General features: G+C 41.7%; 1 protein-coding gene across 6 annotated transcripts in view; it reads right to left on the reverse strand.

Annotated features, from left to right (window-relative positions):
* The window catches only part of LOC131233838 (YTH domain-containing protein ECT2), a 62,578-nt gene that overhangs the window by 5,557 nt on the left and 38,390 nt on the right, over window positions 1-18,631 (reverse strand). For 2 of the 6 annotated variants that reach the window (XM_058230649.1, XM_058230651.1), the window contains exons 3-6: window positions 2,392-2,621; window positions 2,058-2,309; window positions 1,481-1,557; window positions 997-1,417 (exon numbers count right to left, since the gene is read on the reverse strand). In XM_058230649.1, coding sequence (XP_058086632.1) covers window positions 997-1,417; window positions 1,481-1,557; window positions 2,058-2,309; window positions 2,392-2,621 — 980 coding nt within the window. Of the gene's footprint in view, window positions 1-147; window positions 750-996; window positions 1,418-1,480; window positions 1,558-2,057; window positions 2,310-2,391; window positions 2,622-18,631 lie in introns of those variants that run through there. The other 4 variants (XM_058230652.1, XM_058230650.1, XM_058230655.1 and 1 more) reach the window with 4 other exon arrangements.

Raw genomic sequence — 18,631 nt, forward strand, 5'->3', positions numbered from 1 at the left:
CCCGCAGGCATATTTTGAGAAAAAAAAGGTAAGAGATCTTTTTTTTTTTTCCTATATTTATTTTGATTTTTTGAAATAGTAGGGAGAGTTGTCGCTAGTAACTATAAATATATTTTTCCCAATAAAATCGAAAATATTGCCGATATTTCGTCGACATTAGGAAGAGAAATGAATCTTTTGGTGTTTTGGTATTGCCGGTCCAGCGACAACGATAATATCGGCGATATTATTGCTTTTTCGTCGACAATGGAAACACTGGATGCATTGACATCAATAAAGGCATGCATGACGTTACAAGAGTGAGAACTGCTTGTGGTGGGACTGTTGAGTTACCAATAGTAGTCAATCTTCATGAGGGGCAACACTAAGCCCTTAACATTTTGCACTTGCTGTAGATGATTAACTGCTAGTGCCCAGGACCTCTCCTTAGTTTATGTTGTTTGCAGATGACATGGTGTTGATCAACAAGAATAGAGAGGGGAAAATGCTAAATTGGAGGTTTGGAGGAAGATTAAAAAAACTAACAGAATCAAGAGGAGTATTTGGAATGCAATTTTAGTGAAAGCAGTCATAGACAAAACATTTTAGTTAAAATTGATGGTGAAGAGATTCCCCAATGCAATGTATTTCATTACCTTCGCTCTATTATTCAAAAGGATGGGAGGATTGATGAGGATGTTTCTAATAAAATTTGTGCTGAGTGGATGTGATGGAGATGTGCCTCCAAGATGAAGTATGCATGCCTCATGCTACAAAACTCAATGGAAAATATTTTAGAAGTATGGTCAGGTTGTTGGGCAGTTAGAAATCAGCATGAGTTGAGATTGAGATGTCAAATGCAGAATCAAATACATGATCTAAAATAACAAGATCATGAGTACCATTTCTACACAAATGCAATGGCTTCCATGTCAGTTGATAAATCCCTCACAGTATCAAGTAAAGCTTCAAAATCAATCCAAAGGAACATAAGGCACCAAGATATAACTGCATTACCATATCAAGAATATCTTCCTCGGACATGGAATCAGCTAGGGGGCTTCTCTCATCAGATAGATCCTTTTTATTAAGTTGTAAAACTGGATCCCTCTTATCTCGTCTGTTAATCGAATTCCCACGAACGCGAGAATGCTTCATCTGTGAAACATTTGGTACCTCCAAGTGGGTGGGTAAATGATCAGGAAGAGACACTCCAGAAGACATTCCATGCATTTTCTGAGCATTATGAGAATCAGCTAGCATGGATTGTTGATACAACAAGGAAGGGTACAGAATGGGTGCTCTAGCCCATGCCATATTTGATGAAGAGACAGAGGCATAATCTTCGTCTTGCAAAGGAACTGCAATCTCTCTACAAGGTCTTTTTAGAAGGAATTCATCCCTAAAATCACTATTCCTGCATAAACTTACAGAGAAGCTTGAAGAAATTATATATGGTTTTGAAATGTACCCAACTAAATAGAGAAGCTATTATCGGTACCTCTTCAGCTTTCCATCCACATCAATATTTCCGTCAATGAGCCTGCAGAGAGCTTCACCAACATCTTCTGATAACTCCTGCAAAGAAAACACATGATCGCTTGCCATAAATTCAAACTTGTAGTTCGTCAAGGTATGATACAAGGAGATTTTTTGGGTTCCGGAAGCATCAGGATGGAAATAATGCACCAATGAGCCCATTCTGTACCCAAGGAACTCATGGTTCAGTTATCCTGATCATCGATCTTATCAGGCAACCCAAAAATCTTCCAGATAAGATCTAAAATGTTCAATATATGGAACATAAATAAACAAACAAGAAAAAACTACACCAATGGTTGGGAAAAGGCCAAGTTCGGATGGCTGGATTTTCCAGGGCACCCACATCCACAATGGGGACTCATCAGATCAATGGTCTGGATCACTGAACGATGAACTCACTTGTATGGAACCAGCGCATCAGGATGATAATCATGTGTGCATGCATCAGGATCCAACAATTCTTTAATGCAAAAAGAAAAAAGAAAAAAGAAATAAAAAAAAGAAACGAAAAGAACAGAGGCACAATCTAAGAACACCTGGCAGTCTCTGCTAATTTTGACAGGTTTGTAATCATTTAATGGATTCTTGAGATGAAGAGTCTTTTGGAAGGGCAAGTTGTTTAATCGAAGCCATTTGACGTTGAAAGTGCGGCCCCAAGGGTTACTCCCACCATTTGATTCGCTCCAAACATTTTCTCGCCTCCATCCAACTGAAGACATCATTTGAGCATACCCTTGGAAGAAGCCACTCATGTTGACACTAAATATTAGAATTACTCTACTGGAGTTCTGCAAAAAAGGGCAAACACTAATCTAAGAACCATCAAAATTGAGATTCTAAACATTAGATGTGACTAAATTGAATTCTTACATGAAAGGCTTCCTCCAAAATTGGTTCATTCATAACTTGTGTCGCCCAAATGCCTTTCTCAATTGATAGTTGAATATTATGATGGCTTAAGCTTTTAATGACGAAGTATCTGGTTGTATCTGGCTTTTCATTTCTCGAAGTACTTAAACTTCCTATCCCATCAAATGGTCGATCTTGTTCTTCTGCCCTAATAGGATATGACTCTTCATTTTCTTTGTAGCTCGAGTTTCCTGAAAAGAAAGGCGAGTAAAAGATTATCCTATAGAACCACTTGCAAAAACATTACCAAAACAACTAGAAATGCAAAAGAAAGAATTATGTCATGGCCAGTGTTCGAATTATCTCCGATATTATCTTTATCTCCAGCTCAGCGATACCGATAACGCTGGTAGTATAAAAAATTCCAAGTACTAGCAATGTATTGCTAAATATCGCCAACGTATTAATATTGCTAATGTAATTGCCAATATTTTCAACTATGTAAATTCTAGGTGTCGCTTGTATTGCCATTGCATCAATATCGCCAATGTATTGCCAATATTTTCGACTATGTAAATTCTAGGTAATGCTTGTATCATAAGTGTATCGACGATTTTTCAATAGTATTGCCAACATATTGATATCATCAAAATTTTGTTTATTAGAAAATTTTGCCAACGTATCGACGATTTTTTATTTTGTTTCCTTTCCAATTGTTAATGTTTTCTTGGCGAAATATCACGTCTTGTTGATGTTTTGCAATATCGAGGGATGTTTGGATGGAAGGTTGGATGGTTAAATAAGCCGGATGGGATGGTTGTATTGATATCTTACAACATCACATGCTTTTAAGGCCCCATTAAATGGAAACTTATTATGTATGTATTCTTTTTTGCAAATTTTTTATTTCTAAATATGCAAATATGTTCATTTTAACATCTCTTGAAGTTTTGCTGAAAATTCCACTGTTTTTTACTATGTTTCCCCGCATTCCGGTTATCAGCGATATCGATATTGCCTTCGTATCCCTGGCCAGCGAAACTTGTAACGATACCGATACTTCGAACACTGGTCATGGCCAATACTGAAATCTAATTAACTCTAATGCATTTGCATGATAGAAGTTTGTGCAGCACCATGGTAGTACTGCTCAAGAGAGCACTAGACAATGTTTCAAGTAATTAAAAAAAAAAACCAACAGGTCGACCCAACCCAAGTGGTTTTAAGGGATAAGGACCAAATACCCCTCATATTTTTCAAACCAACTACTCCCCCCTTTAAATTTCAATTCCAGCAAACCCCCTTAATTAACATAATCTTCGTTGACTTCCCTATTTTAGCTTTTTGCTTCTTTTATTTTATTTTATTTTAATTTTTTTTAGTTTTACCCTCCACTCACTAAAAACATGCAAAAGTCTCTTTGCGTCCTTCCTCTTACCACACTTGAAGATCTCCTCTCTCATGCTGGAAATATGGTGGAGCCATCTCTCGTATAAGAAACATAGGAAAGAGATGTCTCAATTGGGTCCACCCATATCCTGGCACAAGGACAGAAGGCTTATGTTTTAAAAATAAACCCATGGGACAATACCATCTATTACATTTTGTACAGTTTATTCCGTTGCATATTTGACTATGATGGAATGTGGAGGGAAGTGGGGTAAACGGCCGATACTACTAGAAGGATTCCTCTTTGGCTGATAGGTACTGTAACTGATATTCCTGTGATTGGTTCAATGGGTATTTTCATTATGGTTCATATTCTGGATTGGGCTCGTCCCTATAGTATCGAATGGACCAGCTTGTAGACATGAAAAAGTAAGAACTCAACAGGACAATACCCCTCGTTTTTGTATTCCACAACCAGTTTAACAGCCATAGGTCAAATGGATAGAATTATTTGATAGGTTTTGAGACAAACCATCCATTAATGCGGGGGCATTTTCACACCGGGCTCGAGTGGGGTGGCCTGTGGGATGTAGAAGCACACTCAAGGTGGGTGGCCTGCATAACCCATAGATTTGGGGCCCGTGTGAGGCGGAGCTCATGGATTTGGGGCCCACGAGGGGGCGGAACCCATGGATTTGGGGCTCACAAGGAGGGTTTGGCCGAGGACCTAACCCATAGATTTGGGGCCTGAGCTATGAGATAAATGGATTAATTCGCCATGCTTTATCAGTTCGAGCTTTTAGAGCAAGTGGTTAGTTGTCATGCATCAAATTGATATCAGAGCAGGAGGTCTCGTGTTCGAGACTCCTCACCGAGGGTGTGATGCAGGACATGAAAATTAAATATGATATGCGAGATTTCAGGCTTAAGATCACGTTAGTTCAGAAACAATTACACAAATTCCATATCCCACATGAAAGTCCAAACATTCAATTAAAGGGAATCTATGCGGGTCCAGGCCTACACATGATAGGGCTGGATCAATAAAAATTATGAACCAAACAATACTCAAAGATAAGAAATAATCATCCACACATGCATAGTAATCAGTCCCTAATCCAAGGGATTCAGAAATTCCAATTCGGGGAACCCTAGGGTAAGAAAATTGGCAAATAACTTAGGGAAAACATAATCTAGGGCTAGGATTCATGGAAAATGGCTATGAGAGGATAAAAGAGGATAAAAACCTGAGCCAAAAGACAATTCTGCGTGTGGACAGCAATAATGGCTAGACGGACGTGCATGTGATCCCGGCCGCACGTGTGTGGGGCCCACTATTCAGAAAAAGGCCACCTTGGCCCTGGTCGGCTAGGGATGGTCTCTAAAACCCCAAATCTCAGCTCGATCCGATGTACGGTTTGTGCGTGGTGCTCCGCCGAAGTTTCAGCTCGCCTGCGGGCTGAAATCTTTGTAATGAAGAAATCTGATGCAACAAAAGGATGAATTCGAAGTACGGATGGTGGGGAAAGATGGAAAAAAAGATGATGGAGGATGGGGGTGAATCGGGATTGATGTGGCTTCGCACCACGGTAGTTAGCCCTTCGAAAAGGGAGGGCTTCGCACCCACTTTTGAATTCTTCCATAACTCACGAAGAGAATAGAAAAATAAAGCAGGAATTTTTTTATGAACTTCAATGAATCAAAAGAACTACAAGGGGTGCCTATTTATAGGGAAAATCCTATACCCCAAAACTCGCAACATTTGCGTAACCTATTACTTGGCGATCAAGTAAATTAAAATAAAAACCAAACAGAGAAATCTAAAGCGTTCACAATTTTCTAAATAATAACAATAAACAAAACCTAAAATATGAAATCAATCCGACGAGTGGCCCACGATCGTAAGATCCCATGATGGGCTTTTCTTGACTATCGGGCCCACTTTTCTGAACCAAAACTTGTTTTCTAGCTAGGAGGCCCTCCCTGGACGTCGTCATCGAGCCAGATCGATGGTGGGGTCCTCCTTCTGCGTACGTAAGTGTGTAGGGGTGGTGGTGTACACGATGTCCTCATCAACTCTCCCTGGCTGCGAAGATTTCGCCACTGGTGAAATAAAACTCCTGAACCGCTCTAGGATGTCGGGATTAAGTCTCTGAAGCTCCTCCCCATGAGCCACGCACTATCTGAAGCTGGGCGTGACTTCTATTTAACTAGGTATTTCTGAAACCCGCCATCCGACGTGGAAATTATTTTATGGTCCAGGATATCCTCTATTTCCTCTCTAGGTGTGTGAAGGCTAGGTATGGGAGGCAGAGGCTGGGATGAAAGGTCGGGAAGAGGCCATAGATCAAAGGGTAAGGTTGGGGCATTAGGATGGGTGGGCAAAGAGCCGGACAAAGTATCAGTGAGTCCCTGAAAAACAACTAGATCCTCCACATTGAATGTGGAACTAATTCCCATGAAAAGTGGAAGATCTACCTCATACGCATTGAGACCGTTTCGCTTTATAATTTTGAAGGGCCCAGCGCTATGCGCGTGTAACTTACGAACGGGCCCTGGAGGGTACTGCTCGGGTCTGATGCGGACCATCACAGAGTCCCCAATATTGAACTCTTTGAGACGTTTATGTAGGTCTGCAAAAAATTTGTAATGCTCATTATTAGTAGTGATCTTTCGCCTGATTTCTTGATGCAATGAATGTATGTGATGCGCAAAAGACTCTGCAAACTCTGATGGCTTATGGGTCAATGACATGGGGATAAGATCAATAGGCTTCCTAGGCTTATAACCAGTAACGACTTCAAAAGGACTTAGACTTGTGGACCTATTGACAGAACTATTGTATGCAAACTCGGCTATGGGTAGTAAAACGTCCCATGTACTGGTATGCTCCCCCACTAAACATTGAAGTAAACTCCCTAGGCTCCTATTAACCACCTCAGTCTGGCCATCGGTCTGAGGGTGGTAGGCTGAAGAAAATTGGAGCTTAGTATTTATCATGTGCCATAGTGTCTTCCAAAAGTAACTCATGAATCTCACGTTACGGTCAGACACTATGGTTTTTGGTGACTCATGCAGTTTGACGACCTCATTAAAGAACAACTTGGCAACATGAGAGGCGTCAGAGGTTTTAGAACAAGGAATGAAGTGGGCTATTTTAGAGAAACGGTCCATGACAACAAATATGGAGTCATGCTTTCGAATAGTCTTGGGAAGTCCAAGCACGAAGTCCATACTGATGTCCTGCCAAGGGATGAATGGGACTGGCAAAGGTGTATATAATCTTGTATTCTGTTTCCTCTGCTTTGCCAGTTGACAAGTACGGCATTGCCCTATAATTTTAGCCACGTCCCGCTTGAGGCTTGGCCAATGAAATCTATCATCCACTAGGGCAATGGTCTTGTCACGACCAAAATGACCTGCGGCCCCCCCTGAATGTAACTCCCAGACAAGAAAATCGCGAAGGGAGGTGCGTGGTATGCACAAGCGGTCAATCCTAAACAAATACCCGTCCAAAATTAAATACTCACTGTTAGCTCCTGACGAACTCTCTAATAAAGACGTATACACAACCCCAAAATCTGGACACTCAGTATACTCTTCTTTGATGCGCTCAAGGCCCGTAACTTCAACGCTCATGGAGTTGAGTAATGCGACTCGACGACTCAACGCGTTGGCGGACTTATTCTCTACACCGACCTTGTGCTTAAGCACAAAAGTGTACTCTTGAAGGAATTGAACCCACTTAGCGTGCCTGGGGCTTAATTTCTTCTGAGAGTTTAAGTATCTTAAGGCTTCGTGATCTAAGAACAAAACGAATTCTTGCGGTAACAGGTAATGTCGCCAATGGCGTAGTGATTGCACTACTGCATAGAATTCCTTGTCATAGGTGGAATATCTTTGCTTCGCCTCATTCAATTTCTCACTAAAAAAGGCGACAGGGTGCCCTTCCTGGCTAAGTACTCCTCCTGTGCCAACTCCTGACGCGTCACATGCGACTTCAAAAGCTTTTAAAAAATCTGGAAGTCGCGTGACTGGAGCTTCGGTCATCTTGACTTTTATCTCCTTGAAGGCCTTCGAGGCGGCCTTTGTCCATTGAAACTCTCCCTTTTTTATGCAGTCCGTGATGGGAGCCACAATGGAACTGAAACCTCGAATGAATCGCCTATAAAAAGTGGCTAAGCCATGAAAGTTACGCACCTCATGAATATTGTGGGGTTCAGGCCAATTAACGATGGCCTTGACCTTCTCGAGATCCGTCGATACGCCCTTGGCTGACATAATAAAACCTAAGAAGATCACACTACTAGACAAGAACGCACACGTCTTTAGGTTGGCGTACAACTTCTCGGCCCTAAGGATCCCACAAACCTGCCTCAAATAGTTGAGGTGTTGCTCCTTAGTCATGCTATAAATCAAGATATCATCAAAGTATACGACCAGGAACTTTCTCATGAAGGGTCTCATCACTTGGTTCATCACACGTATGAAAGTGCTTGGGGCATTAGTTAACCCAAAAGGCATAACTAGCCACTCATATAGCCCATCCTTTGTCTTAAAGGCCGTCTTCCACTCATTACCAGGGCGTATACGGATTTGGTGATACCCACTTTTGAGGTCGATTTTTGAGAAGATAGTAGCATTGGCCATCATATCTAGCATGTCATCAAGACGCGGTATGGGAAACCGATCCTTGATTGTGATTTTGTTGATGGCCCTACTATCAACACACATCCTTCATGTGCCATCCTTCTTAGGTGTAAGAAGGGCGGGCACGGCACACGGACTCATGCTCTCTCGAATGAAACCCTTCTCTAGGAGTTCATCAATCTGCCTCTTCAACTCAACGTGCTCATTCGGGTTCATTCTGTAATGCAGGAGGTTTGGTAGAGTTGCCCCAGGGATTAAATCAATGACATGCTGTATATCCCTCATAGGGGGAAGCTCATTTGGTAAATCATCAAGAAAGACATCACGAAACTCATGTACTACATAAATGGCCTCAGTGGGTAACTCTACGCTAGTCTCTAGTACACTCTCCCTAGCCACAAGGGCTTATATCATCGAGTCCACCTTCGTCTCTTGCTCAAAGTCTTTGGCATTCAAAATATGGAGCGGTTTGGACTTGGACTTCGACTCCTTCACTTCTTTTGGGCCGCTCACACCACTTGTGTGGTGAACTCTTTTCCAGTTGTATTCTTGGGTGGCAGAGGATTTAACTTGACCTTCTTGCCATCAAACCAGAATGTACACACATTTGAATGACCAAATATGGTCACATCCCTGTCATAGAGCCACGGCCTACCCAGAATGATATGGCCCACATCCATAGGAACAATATCACACCAAATTGTGTCTTTATAAGATCCGAACTGAATAGGGACAAGACAGTGGTCGAGACTGGAATGGATGTTTCATCAATCCAGGAGACTCTATAGGGTTGAAGATGGACTTCCATCTTCAAGCCCAAACGACTCACAATGTTAGTCGATGCCATGTTGGCACAACTACCACTATCCACGATCATCTTACAGCTCTTTTCCCCACATTTTGCATAAGTGTAGAAGATCGTGTTGCGGCGCCAGTCATCAGTGTTCTTGGCTTGAGCCAGGGCGCAACGCACAATTGCGAGGGTCACAGACTCTTGTGCTCCCTCTTTCTCATTACTAGGGGTTCCGACTGGCTCATATTCCTCCTCCTCACTATCACTCTCTGGAGGCACTACTTCTACTTGCCCATCAATAAGGAGTACTTTGGTGCCCTCTCGTGCCGCACTGGTGAGCAAAATGACCAAACCCCTGACACCTAAAACACTTAGTCGCCCCACTTCCACGTGAACTAGACCCGACAATCTTTTTACCCTTATCATCCTTAGGTCTGGGCTGAACATTAGGGGAAGGTTTATTTTGGAATCCCGTGTTAGGTCTAGCCCCAGAGGGGTTGGCCTTAGCACCGGATTCGCGAAAGTCAAACCGCCTTCCCACAGATGCTTTAAGGTATTGCTTGACATCTAACACAACTTGGTACAACTGTTCGATAGTGTCTATGTCTTTGGCGAACAATTCTCTCCTAATGTCAGGACGGAGGCCCGTTTTAAAATGAGCAAAGGTGAGTACGGGGTCCTCATCAACCTCACAGTGGGTCAAGTGCTCTTCGAATTTCTCAATATAGTCAACAACACTCATGGAACCCTGTCGAAGAGATTGCCACTCCTCAATCAACCACAGGCGATAAGAGAAAGGGAGGTACTTCTCTTTCAGCGTTTCTTTCATTTCTCCCCAATGGACTATTAGGAGTTCCGTCACTCTTTCTTTTTTTTTCGCTCAACCGTCGCCCAAAACCTCTTTGCTTGACCCACAAGCTTCATCTTGGCGAATCGGACTCGTCGAGCATCCGACATATCATATCACTCAAAATAGTGGTCCATATCCGCCAACCAATCTAAAAAAGCTTTAGGGTCTAAGTGGCCATCAAAAGTAGGGGCATCTACTCTAACTCCCTTGAGGAGTTGCGCATCTGGGTAATATTGGTCATGATGTCCCTCACGGAGTGGGTGCACAGGTACGCGCCCATGACCAACTCCTTGGCCGCCTCCATTCCTTTGTCTAATCTCCTGACAACCTGCCTGAGAATGGACATCTTCCCCAATGGTGGGGTTTGCCCTGAGGGAGGCCTCTATTTGAGTTACGTGATCATCAAATTGGTTAAGGCGTTGATCTATGCGTTGTTCCAAGCACTTAGACATAGACTCACCTGCTGGCCTAACTGGGCCATTGATTCTTGTAGTTGCTCCATGTTTAGAGTAGGGTGCAAACCAAAACCGCAACCCGTACGTGTGGGCATAAATAGGCTAACTCAATCTTAAGGACCTGCTATGGCAACTATATGTGTCTAAAAAACTAAATGACCCTACAAGACTCTATATGAAGGAGACTACATACCGTTACTAAAATTCAGCTATATATGATGGACTAAATGCATGAAGGACTCAAACAAACTAAACCCTAAATATGCGGTGAATTCCCCTACAAGAACCCTAGGCTCTGATACCAAATTTGATGTAGGACATGAAAATTAAATATGATATGCGAGATTTCAGGCTTAAGATCATGTTAGTTCAGAAACAATTACACAAATTCCATATCCCACATGAAAGTCCAAACACTCAATTAAAGGGAATCTATGCGGGTCCAGGCCTACACATGATAGGGCTGGATCAATACAAATTATGAACCAAACAAAACTCAAAGATAAGAAATAATCATCCACGCATGCATAGTAATCAGTCCCTAATCCAAGGGATTCAGAAATTCCAATTCGGGGAACCCTAGGGTAAGAAAATTGGCAAATAACTTAGGGAAAACGTAATCTAGGGCTAGGATTCATGAAAAATGGCTATGAGAGGATAAAAGAGAATAAAAACCTGAGCCAAAAGACGATCTCACGTGTGGACATCAACAATGGCCAGACGGACGTGCGTGTGATCCCAGCCGCATGTGTGTGGGGCCCACTATTCAGAAAAAGCCCACCTTGGCCCTGGTCGGCCAGGGATGGTCTCCAAAACCCCCAAATCTCAGCTCGATCCAATGTACGGTTTGTGCGTGGTGCTCCGTCGAAGTTTCAGCTCGCTTGCGGGCCAAAATCTGAAAACCTGTTGTAATGAAGAAATCTGATGCAACAAAAGGACGAATTTAAAGTATGGATGGTGGGGGAAGACGGAAAAAAAGATGATGAAGGATGGGGGTGAATCGGGATCGATGTGGCTTTGCACCACGGTAGTTAGCCTTTCGAAAAGGGAGGGCTTCACACCCACTTTTGAATTCTTCCACAACTCACGAAGAGAGCAGAAAAATAAAGCAGAAATTTTTTTATTAACTTCAATGAATTAAAAGAACTACAAGGGATGCCTATTTATAGGGAAAATCCTATACCCCAAAACTCACACCATGTGCGTAACCTATTACTTGGCGATGAAGTAAACTAAAATAAAAACCAAACAGAGAAATCTAAAGCGTTCACAATGTTCTAAATAATAACAATAAACAAAATCTAAAATATGAAATCAATCTGACGAGTGGGCCACGATCATGAGATCCCATGATGGGCTTTTCTTGACTATCGGGCCCACTTTTCTGAACCAAAACTTGTCTTCTAGCTAGGAGGCCCTCCCTGGACGTCGTCATCGAGCCAGATCGATGGTGGGGTCCTCCTCCTGCGTACGTACGTGCATAGGGTTGGTGGTGTGCGGGCATGCGTGTGCACGATGTCCTCATCAGGGTGATTAATGCAGGGGCATTTTCACACCGGGCTCGAGTGAGGTCCCCTGTGGGATACAAGGGCACACTCGGGGTGGGCGGCCCGCATAACCCATGGATTGGGGGCCCGTGTGAGGCGGGTGACTCGTGTGAGGCGGAGCCCATGGACTTGGGGCTAACGAGGGGGCAGAACCCATGGATTTGGGGCTCACGAGGAGGGTTCGGCCGAGGACCTAACCTATGGATTTGGGGCCTAAGCCATGAGATAAATAGATTAATTCGCTACGCTCTATCAGTTCAAGCTTTTAGAGCAAGTGGTTAGTTGTCCTACATCACCCATGCTAGGCTAGGATCCTGCGTATGAGCGAATCTGATTTACATATAACACTGCCACGTGTATTGTTCATGATGACTAGCATATTCCGTTCATTTGTATGATCTCCAGGATATGGTGTCCACTGTATCAGAGCTACCATATGGGGTAGGTTTTCACCCCAGACTGCATTTTAGATAATGATCTGAACTGTTCATTGTCTGGACTCTATGCCATGGGGGCGCCCTCCTACGAAACATTTGTTCAATGGATGATTGCTTATAAATCTAGAGTGAAGATGAATCTAGAACATTTAAAAGTTTAAATGACTCATATTCAAATCCAAGGAATCAAAACTGTTAGGTTTATCAATGAAACATGATTTTAAAGCCTCAACTTCTATAAGGTTGTAACTACAACATGAACGATTCACATCAGATGCAATCCAAGGTGGAAACCCACCCTCGTACAATACTGTGGTAGGGGCACTGTACCTTGTTAAAACCCCTCCCTCATGTATGAGGCCAGTTCTTCTCCATGTGATTGTAGGATAGGCTTATTTTACAAGTGCTGAGTGTGGGCCCACTGAGTGTATTTATGGAATCCAACAAGATCAAAAGGGTCTCCCTACCATGAAAGTCGAATGTCTCGAAAATCAGGTTGAAGCAACCATCATGTAGCCTGCCCTGTGAATTTGAATGGTTGTCCATTGTTTCCTAGTTTAGTCCACCTAATTATTGTATATGCTAATGCATGGGTTGGATGGCATATAACCAGTGTTTTACATAGTGGTAGCGTGATGCGTAGCGCTCAACCCTCTATAGCGTGTAGCATAAATACGTAGCGTGTAGCATAAGCTACACGATACTTTTATTTTTTTAAAATTTAAAAATAGGACAAATATAATAAATAGTGAAAAAAAAGGAAAAAAAATATAAAAATGCCTAAAAGATGATTCATTTTATCAATTATAAGCATGTTCAAAAAAGTTATTAGTTATCATTTATCAAAAGCCAATCCACATATATAAGCCAAATTAAATAATTATCACATCAACAACTTTCTAAGCAAACCACTTTAATTAATAATGTCTAATTGAAACCACAAGTCACAATTATGAAAAGAAATAAAAATCCCATAAGTTAAAAGTATCAAGCACAATACAAGTGTCACTTTCCTCAACATTAGAAACAAAGAAAACATGAAAAAATAATAAAAAACTAAAATAGTAAAAAAAAAAAAAAACATTGCAGCTTACGCTACGAACACTACTCACTACGTAGTTGTAGCGTACGCTACGACCCCTGTAGCGTATGCTACGGGGAATTTACGCTATTTGGGACACTACGTAGCGCTATGGCCACGCTATGCTACGTAGCGTACACCACCGCTACGCTACGGGCGCTATTTGAAATACTGCATATAACACAAAATGGTGGACCCCATTATTGAAAGCAATGACAACCATCCAAAAACCTCAAAATTCATGTGGTGGCCTACATGATGGCTGGATTGGCATGATTTTTCAGTGTCCAAACTTCAATGGGGCAACCTTGATGGACATGTTGGTATGCCATTCCCACACCCATGATGGGGCCGCACACATAGTACTTGTAGGATCGGCTTAGTCTATGCAAACGTAGAAAAACCAGACAATATGGGTATTATAGGAATAAATAAAAACATTAATGCCTGGTTGCTGTTTACCTTAAAATGGAGAGGGTAGATGAGATTACTTAGGTAATTGGGGGGGAAGAGCTGGAATGAAAACAAGAAAGTGAGGTAGTGAGACTGGAAAAAGACATTGCAGGTGTTTGGTCTTTATGTGTAGTTTCAAATGCTACAAGATCAAGTATTGGGAAAGGTCGTCACTCGCCAATTTCCATCAACATGGGCAAGATTTGCCAACACTTTAAGAAAATATAAGGGAAATGAAAAACTACATCTTCAAGCTATGCTCAACTTATCTTCATAGGTGGGATAGGTAGAAATGAAGTCCAATATAGCTTGAAAACCATTGCCATTTTTTCAAACAGGAGAACTTGCAAACCTCTGCAATACGATAACCCAACATCCCTCATTCTTTTCCCATATCATATCGAGCATTTAGAGGAACATCTAAAACGATCTAGAGCTCATTTTTAGAGTCTCCCAGCCAAAGATATTGTGGCTATGTGTAGAAGATCCAAGAAAGCTCATTACGGTTATGCTCTCAAGTATTCTTTTGCACTTCATATCTCTTTATTAAATGTCGTGATTGGATAGGGATAGTGATGAAGACATCATGTCACATACGCCCTTGTGTACGTATCAGAGGAGGAGGCGGGCTGCGCCGATTTCCCTGTGGCTAGGCGAGTACCCGTGATCGTGCTGAAGACCCCATGTGCATGTGCGACCCCATACTGGGACGATGCACATGGGCTGCTTATGGAGTGATCTAGACCATTGGATTGGAGGGACGCGATGATCGGGCCATTGATCGTTGATCATCCACATTAGTTTTAGACTTTATCATATTTTAGGATTTAGTTTTTGATTATTTTATATTTGGACACATTATGAGTGTTTTAGTTGATTTGATTTAGATTAAGGCTATTTTCGTTAAAATTCACAAGACGGGGATTTTTGTAATTTTTGAAGCTTCTTGGATCTATAAAAAGAGGGGGGCGTGTGACCTCTCTCCCATTGAATTTCGTAATTAAAAAAAAAAAAAGAAGAGAAAAGCTCTTGCTTTCTTCTCCCATCTTCATGCGATTTGAAGATACTTCCATGCGACTTGGAAGGAAGATTGGTGCGAGGCTAATCTTCATCAACGGAGGTGCGAGGTCTCCATCTATCCCTACGCCATCTTTTTTTTTTTTTCCCATCCAGGTATTTTCTTCAGGTTCTTCATTCTCCCCATCACAGATATTTGTCTTCTCCCAAACCCAACCTTCCCATACCCATCCACCATACAAACCCTAACTCTAAATCTAAAATTTCCAATTTTCCTACTTTCCCAAATTACCTAAACCCTAATTTTTACCCTAGGTTGTATTAGGTTTCCTATTTTGAAATAAACTATACCCTATGCTAATTGGATGTTCCTACATTCATTAGATCTTAGTTTCTTTTTATTTAATGATCTTGTGTTACGATGTTGGTAGCTTAGGTCAGGATTATGCATGATTTTCTTTTGATTTTCATGATATTTGTGATGAATATAGAGATGTTTGTGTTTTTTTAATTAAATATCTTAATTCGGTTATTTGATCTCACATGTTACTTAGTTCATGCATTGGTCCTGCACCAGATGGACTTGAAACAGATGGAAGAGTTTTCATATAGAGAGACAAATGGGACGGTGGTAGGCGCCATGTTGTTAGTTGGGACAGTAGTCCAAAAGATCTCTAGATATTATAAAAATTAGATGGACTGATGTTGGGAAAAAGACGGAATTGGAGGTTAGGGAGGAGCATGAAATTTGATGAGACAAGTCATTGAGAATAAGAATGGTGCCACGGGGATTGCAATTCCGATTCGATAGGTAGGTAAGAGGATTTTGTCTCTGCCATTTATTTATCAAGTGAGATGTAAGTTCAGATGGTGGACTAGGTTCAGGGTTGGGATAGGCCATAAAATCAGTTCTTGGAATCATATATCTGATGTGTGATGAATCTTTGGTCTTAGAAGCAATCATAGAATTTAAAGGATGGTGTCGAACATAGTTTGCAGAGCCGGACCTAGCTTGGGACTCAATAATTTGCTCAGTTGGGCTGACCTGCATTCCCAGGTCGACAGGCGGGTTAAAAAATATTTTATTATTTTTAATTTATATTTATTATAGGGATTTTTCCATATGGCAGCCCACCTTTTTTCTACAGACGGAAAACCTCCTACTTTTAAACTATTTCTCAAAACTCGCCCACCTGTTTCAAAAAAGTTTTGTGGCTGCTTACACGAACGGATGCTTGACAGATGCAGCTATTAGCTACTGAAATGTCAATTTTACCCCTGGTTAATCGCAGATATTACTGTTTCATGCCCTCCCTTGGTTTTACCTTTGCAAAAGATCAGTATTGCCCCCTTTTGTCCCCGTTTGAGCCAACCCAGAGATTGCAGACGCAACGCATGGGAAGTTGCGTACCGAGGCCCATCGTGATTTATGTATTCTATCCACTCCTTACATCCATTTCAATAGATAATTTTAGGGATTAAGCCCAAAAATGAAGCATATCCAAAACTCAAGTGGGCCACACCACAGGAAATAGTGTGAATTGAACGTGTACTGTTGAAAATTCATAGGGTCCACAGAAGTTTTGGATCAATCTAATATTTGTGTTTTCCCTTCATCCATGTCTATGTGATCTTATGAATAGGTTGAATGACAAATAACCATCACTGTGGACCCTAGAAAGCTTTCAACGGTGGAAATTATTATTCCCACTATTTCCTATGGTATGGTCCACTTGACCGTTGGATATGATTCAATTTTGGTTTCAACCATTAAAATGAGCTGAAAAAATGGATGGACGGTGTGGATAGACCACATACATTCACAGTGGGCCCAACGGAGTTTACAAAGTACGATGAAAGCGTACTGAGTAACTCAATACGCAATCCGATTTCAAATGCATGAAAACTTTTTAATAGGTAGGATTTCAAATAAACATTACGATGGACCTTAGGATAGTTTCAACGGTGGAAATCACTCTCCCCACTGTTTTCTTTAGTGTGGTCTACCACAGATTTTTATTTACCTCATTCTTTGGTTCGTACCCTAAAATGATATCTAAAAATGGATGAACGGTGTGGATATAAAACATACATCATAGTGGGGCCCATAGAACGCCAACTCAACCTCTCAGTATCGAATCCGCGTCACAGGCCGTAGCCTGTATCCATTTCGTGCCCAGCACGCTGGTTTAGATACGTGTCATGCAAAGAAGAGCAGTGACAGGCCTCGAGCTCCGAGTTGTACGAACGGCTCAAATGAGATCAAAGTTACATGGCCCCGCAGTTATGTATTTATTATATCCACAACGTTCATTCATATTTCGAGATCATTTCGGAGCATTATATATAAAAAAAATCATATCCAAAGATCAACGGGACCACACCACAAAGAGCAGCGAGAATAATGATTTTCACCGTAAAAAAATTTGTAGGGCCCACCATAATGTTTATTTTCCATCTAATCTGTTATTAAGGTTAAAAATACATGGATAAAGAGGAAAAACAAATTTCATATTAATCTGAAACTTCTATTATCTCCAAAAGGATTTCAATGGTAAACGTTCAATCCCCACTGTTTTTTGCAGTGTGGGCCAACTGATCTTTAGATCTGTGTTATTTTTCGGCTCAAGCCTTAAGACGAACTCTACAAATGGATGGACGGTTTGGATATAACACATATCTCATAGTTTGACCCACAAATCTAACCCGATTCGACTCGATTTCCCTGACCGAGTCGGACTCGGTTCAGCCAACCATGCATCGGATCGGTTTGAGCTAGGTGTCCCAGACTCGGTCCCGAATCGGATCGAGTTTGGAACAACTTAGGTAGATTTCGGATCGGATCGGATCGAGTTGGACCCAATCCGGTCCGACTCGGTCCGATGCCCAGCTCTACTTTTAAACTAACATCCACCAATCACGTAGCAGTGATGGATCTAGATCGTCAAAATCACATCGATCACACGTATCTAGCTATGAATTTATCTGATGAGCATGTACAGTTGACATTTTTCTACTTTAACTGTTTTTTTAGGCCACCCAACGGACGGACAGGATTGATTTAGACGAACTTGGATTACAATGTACAAGAGAGCACCAACCTCGGTGTTGTATTGATGTGGCAAAGTTCTGTGGGCCCCAAATTTCTTAGGGCCATTGTGTGGCCATTTTGAGCTCCAGATCTGCCTCGTTTTTGGGTGCATGCCCCAAAATGAGCTGGAAAAATAGATGAACGGGGTGGATTTCTCACAAACATCAAGGTGGGTCCAACAAATGGTCAGAGTTAGGTGGGCAAGACAATCAACGTCCAGCAATGACAAGCAGGAGGTTTGATGGACATTTAAGTCCAGAGGGGGAGGGTTGCTCGACCTAGGTGGGGCGCACCATGATCTATGTAACAAATCCAATCCATCCATCTGTTTTGCTACCCTAGTTTAGGACATGTATCTAAAAATGAGGCCGATCGAAAGCTTAAGTGGGCCAAACGTACATAAAAAAATTGAGAAATAAACACCCATTGTTTATTCATCTGGCCACAGGATCTTTTTTTCTTCTTTTTTTTTTATACTAATCCACCCTGTCCTTCAGG

This window comes from Magnolia sinica, chromosome 18 (genome assembly GCF_029962835.1).
Source record: "Magnolia sinica isolate HGM2019 chromosome 18, MsV1, whole genome shotgun sequence".
NCBI lineage: Eukaryota > Viridiplantae > Streptophyta > Magnoliopsida > Magnoliales > Magnoliaceae > Magnolia > Magnolia sinica.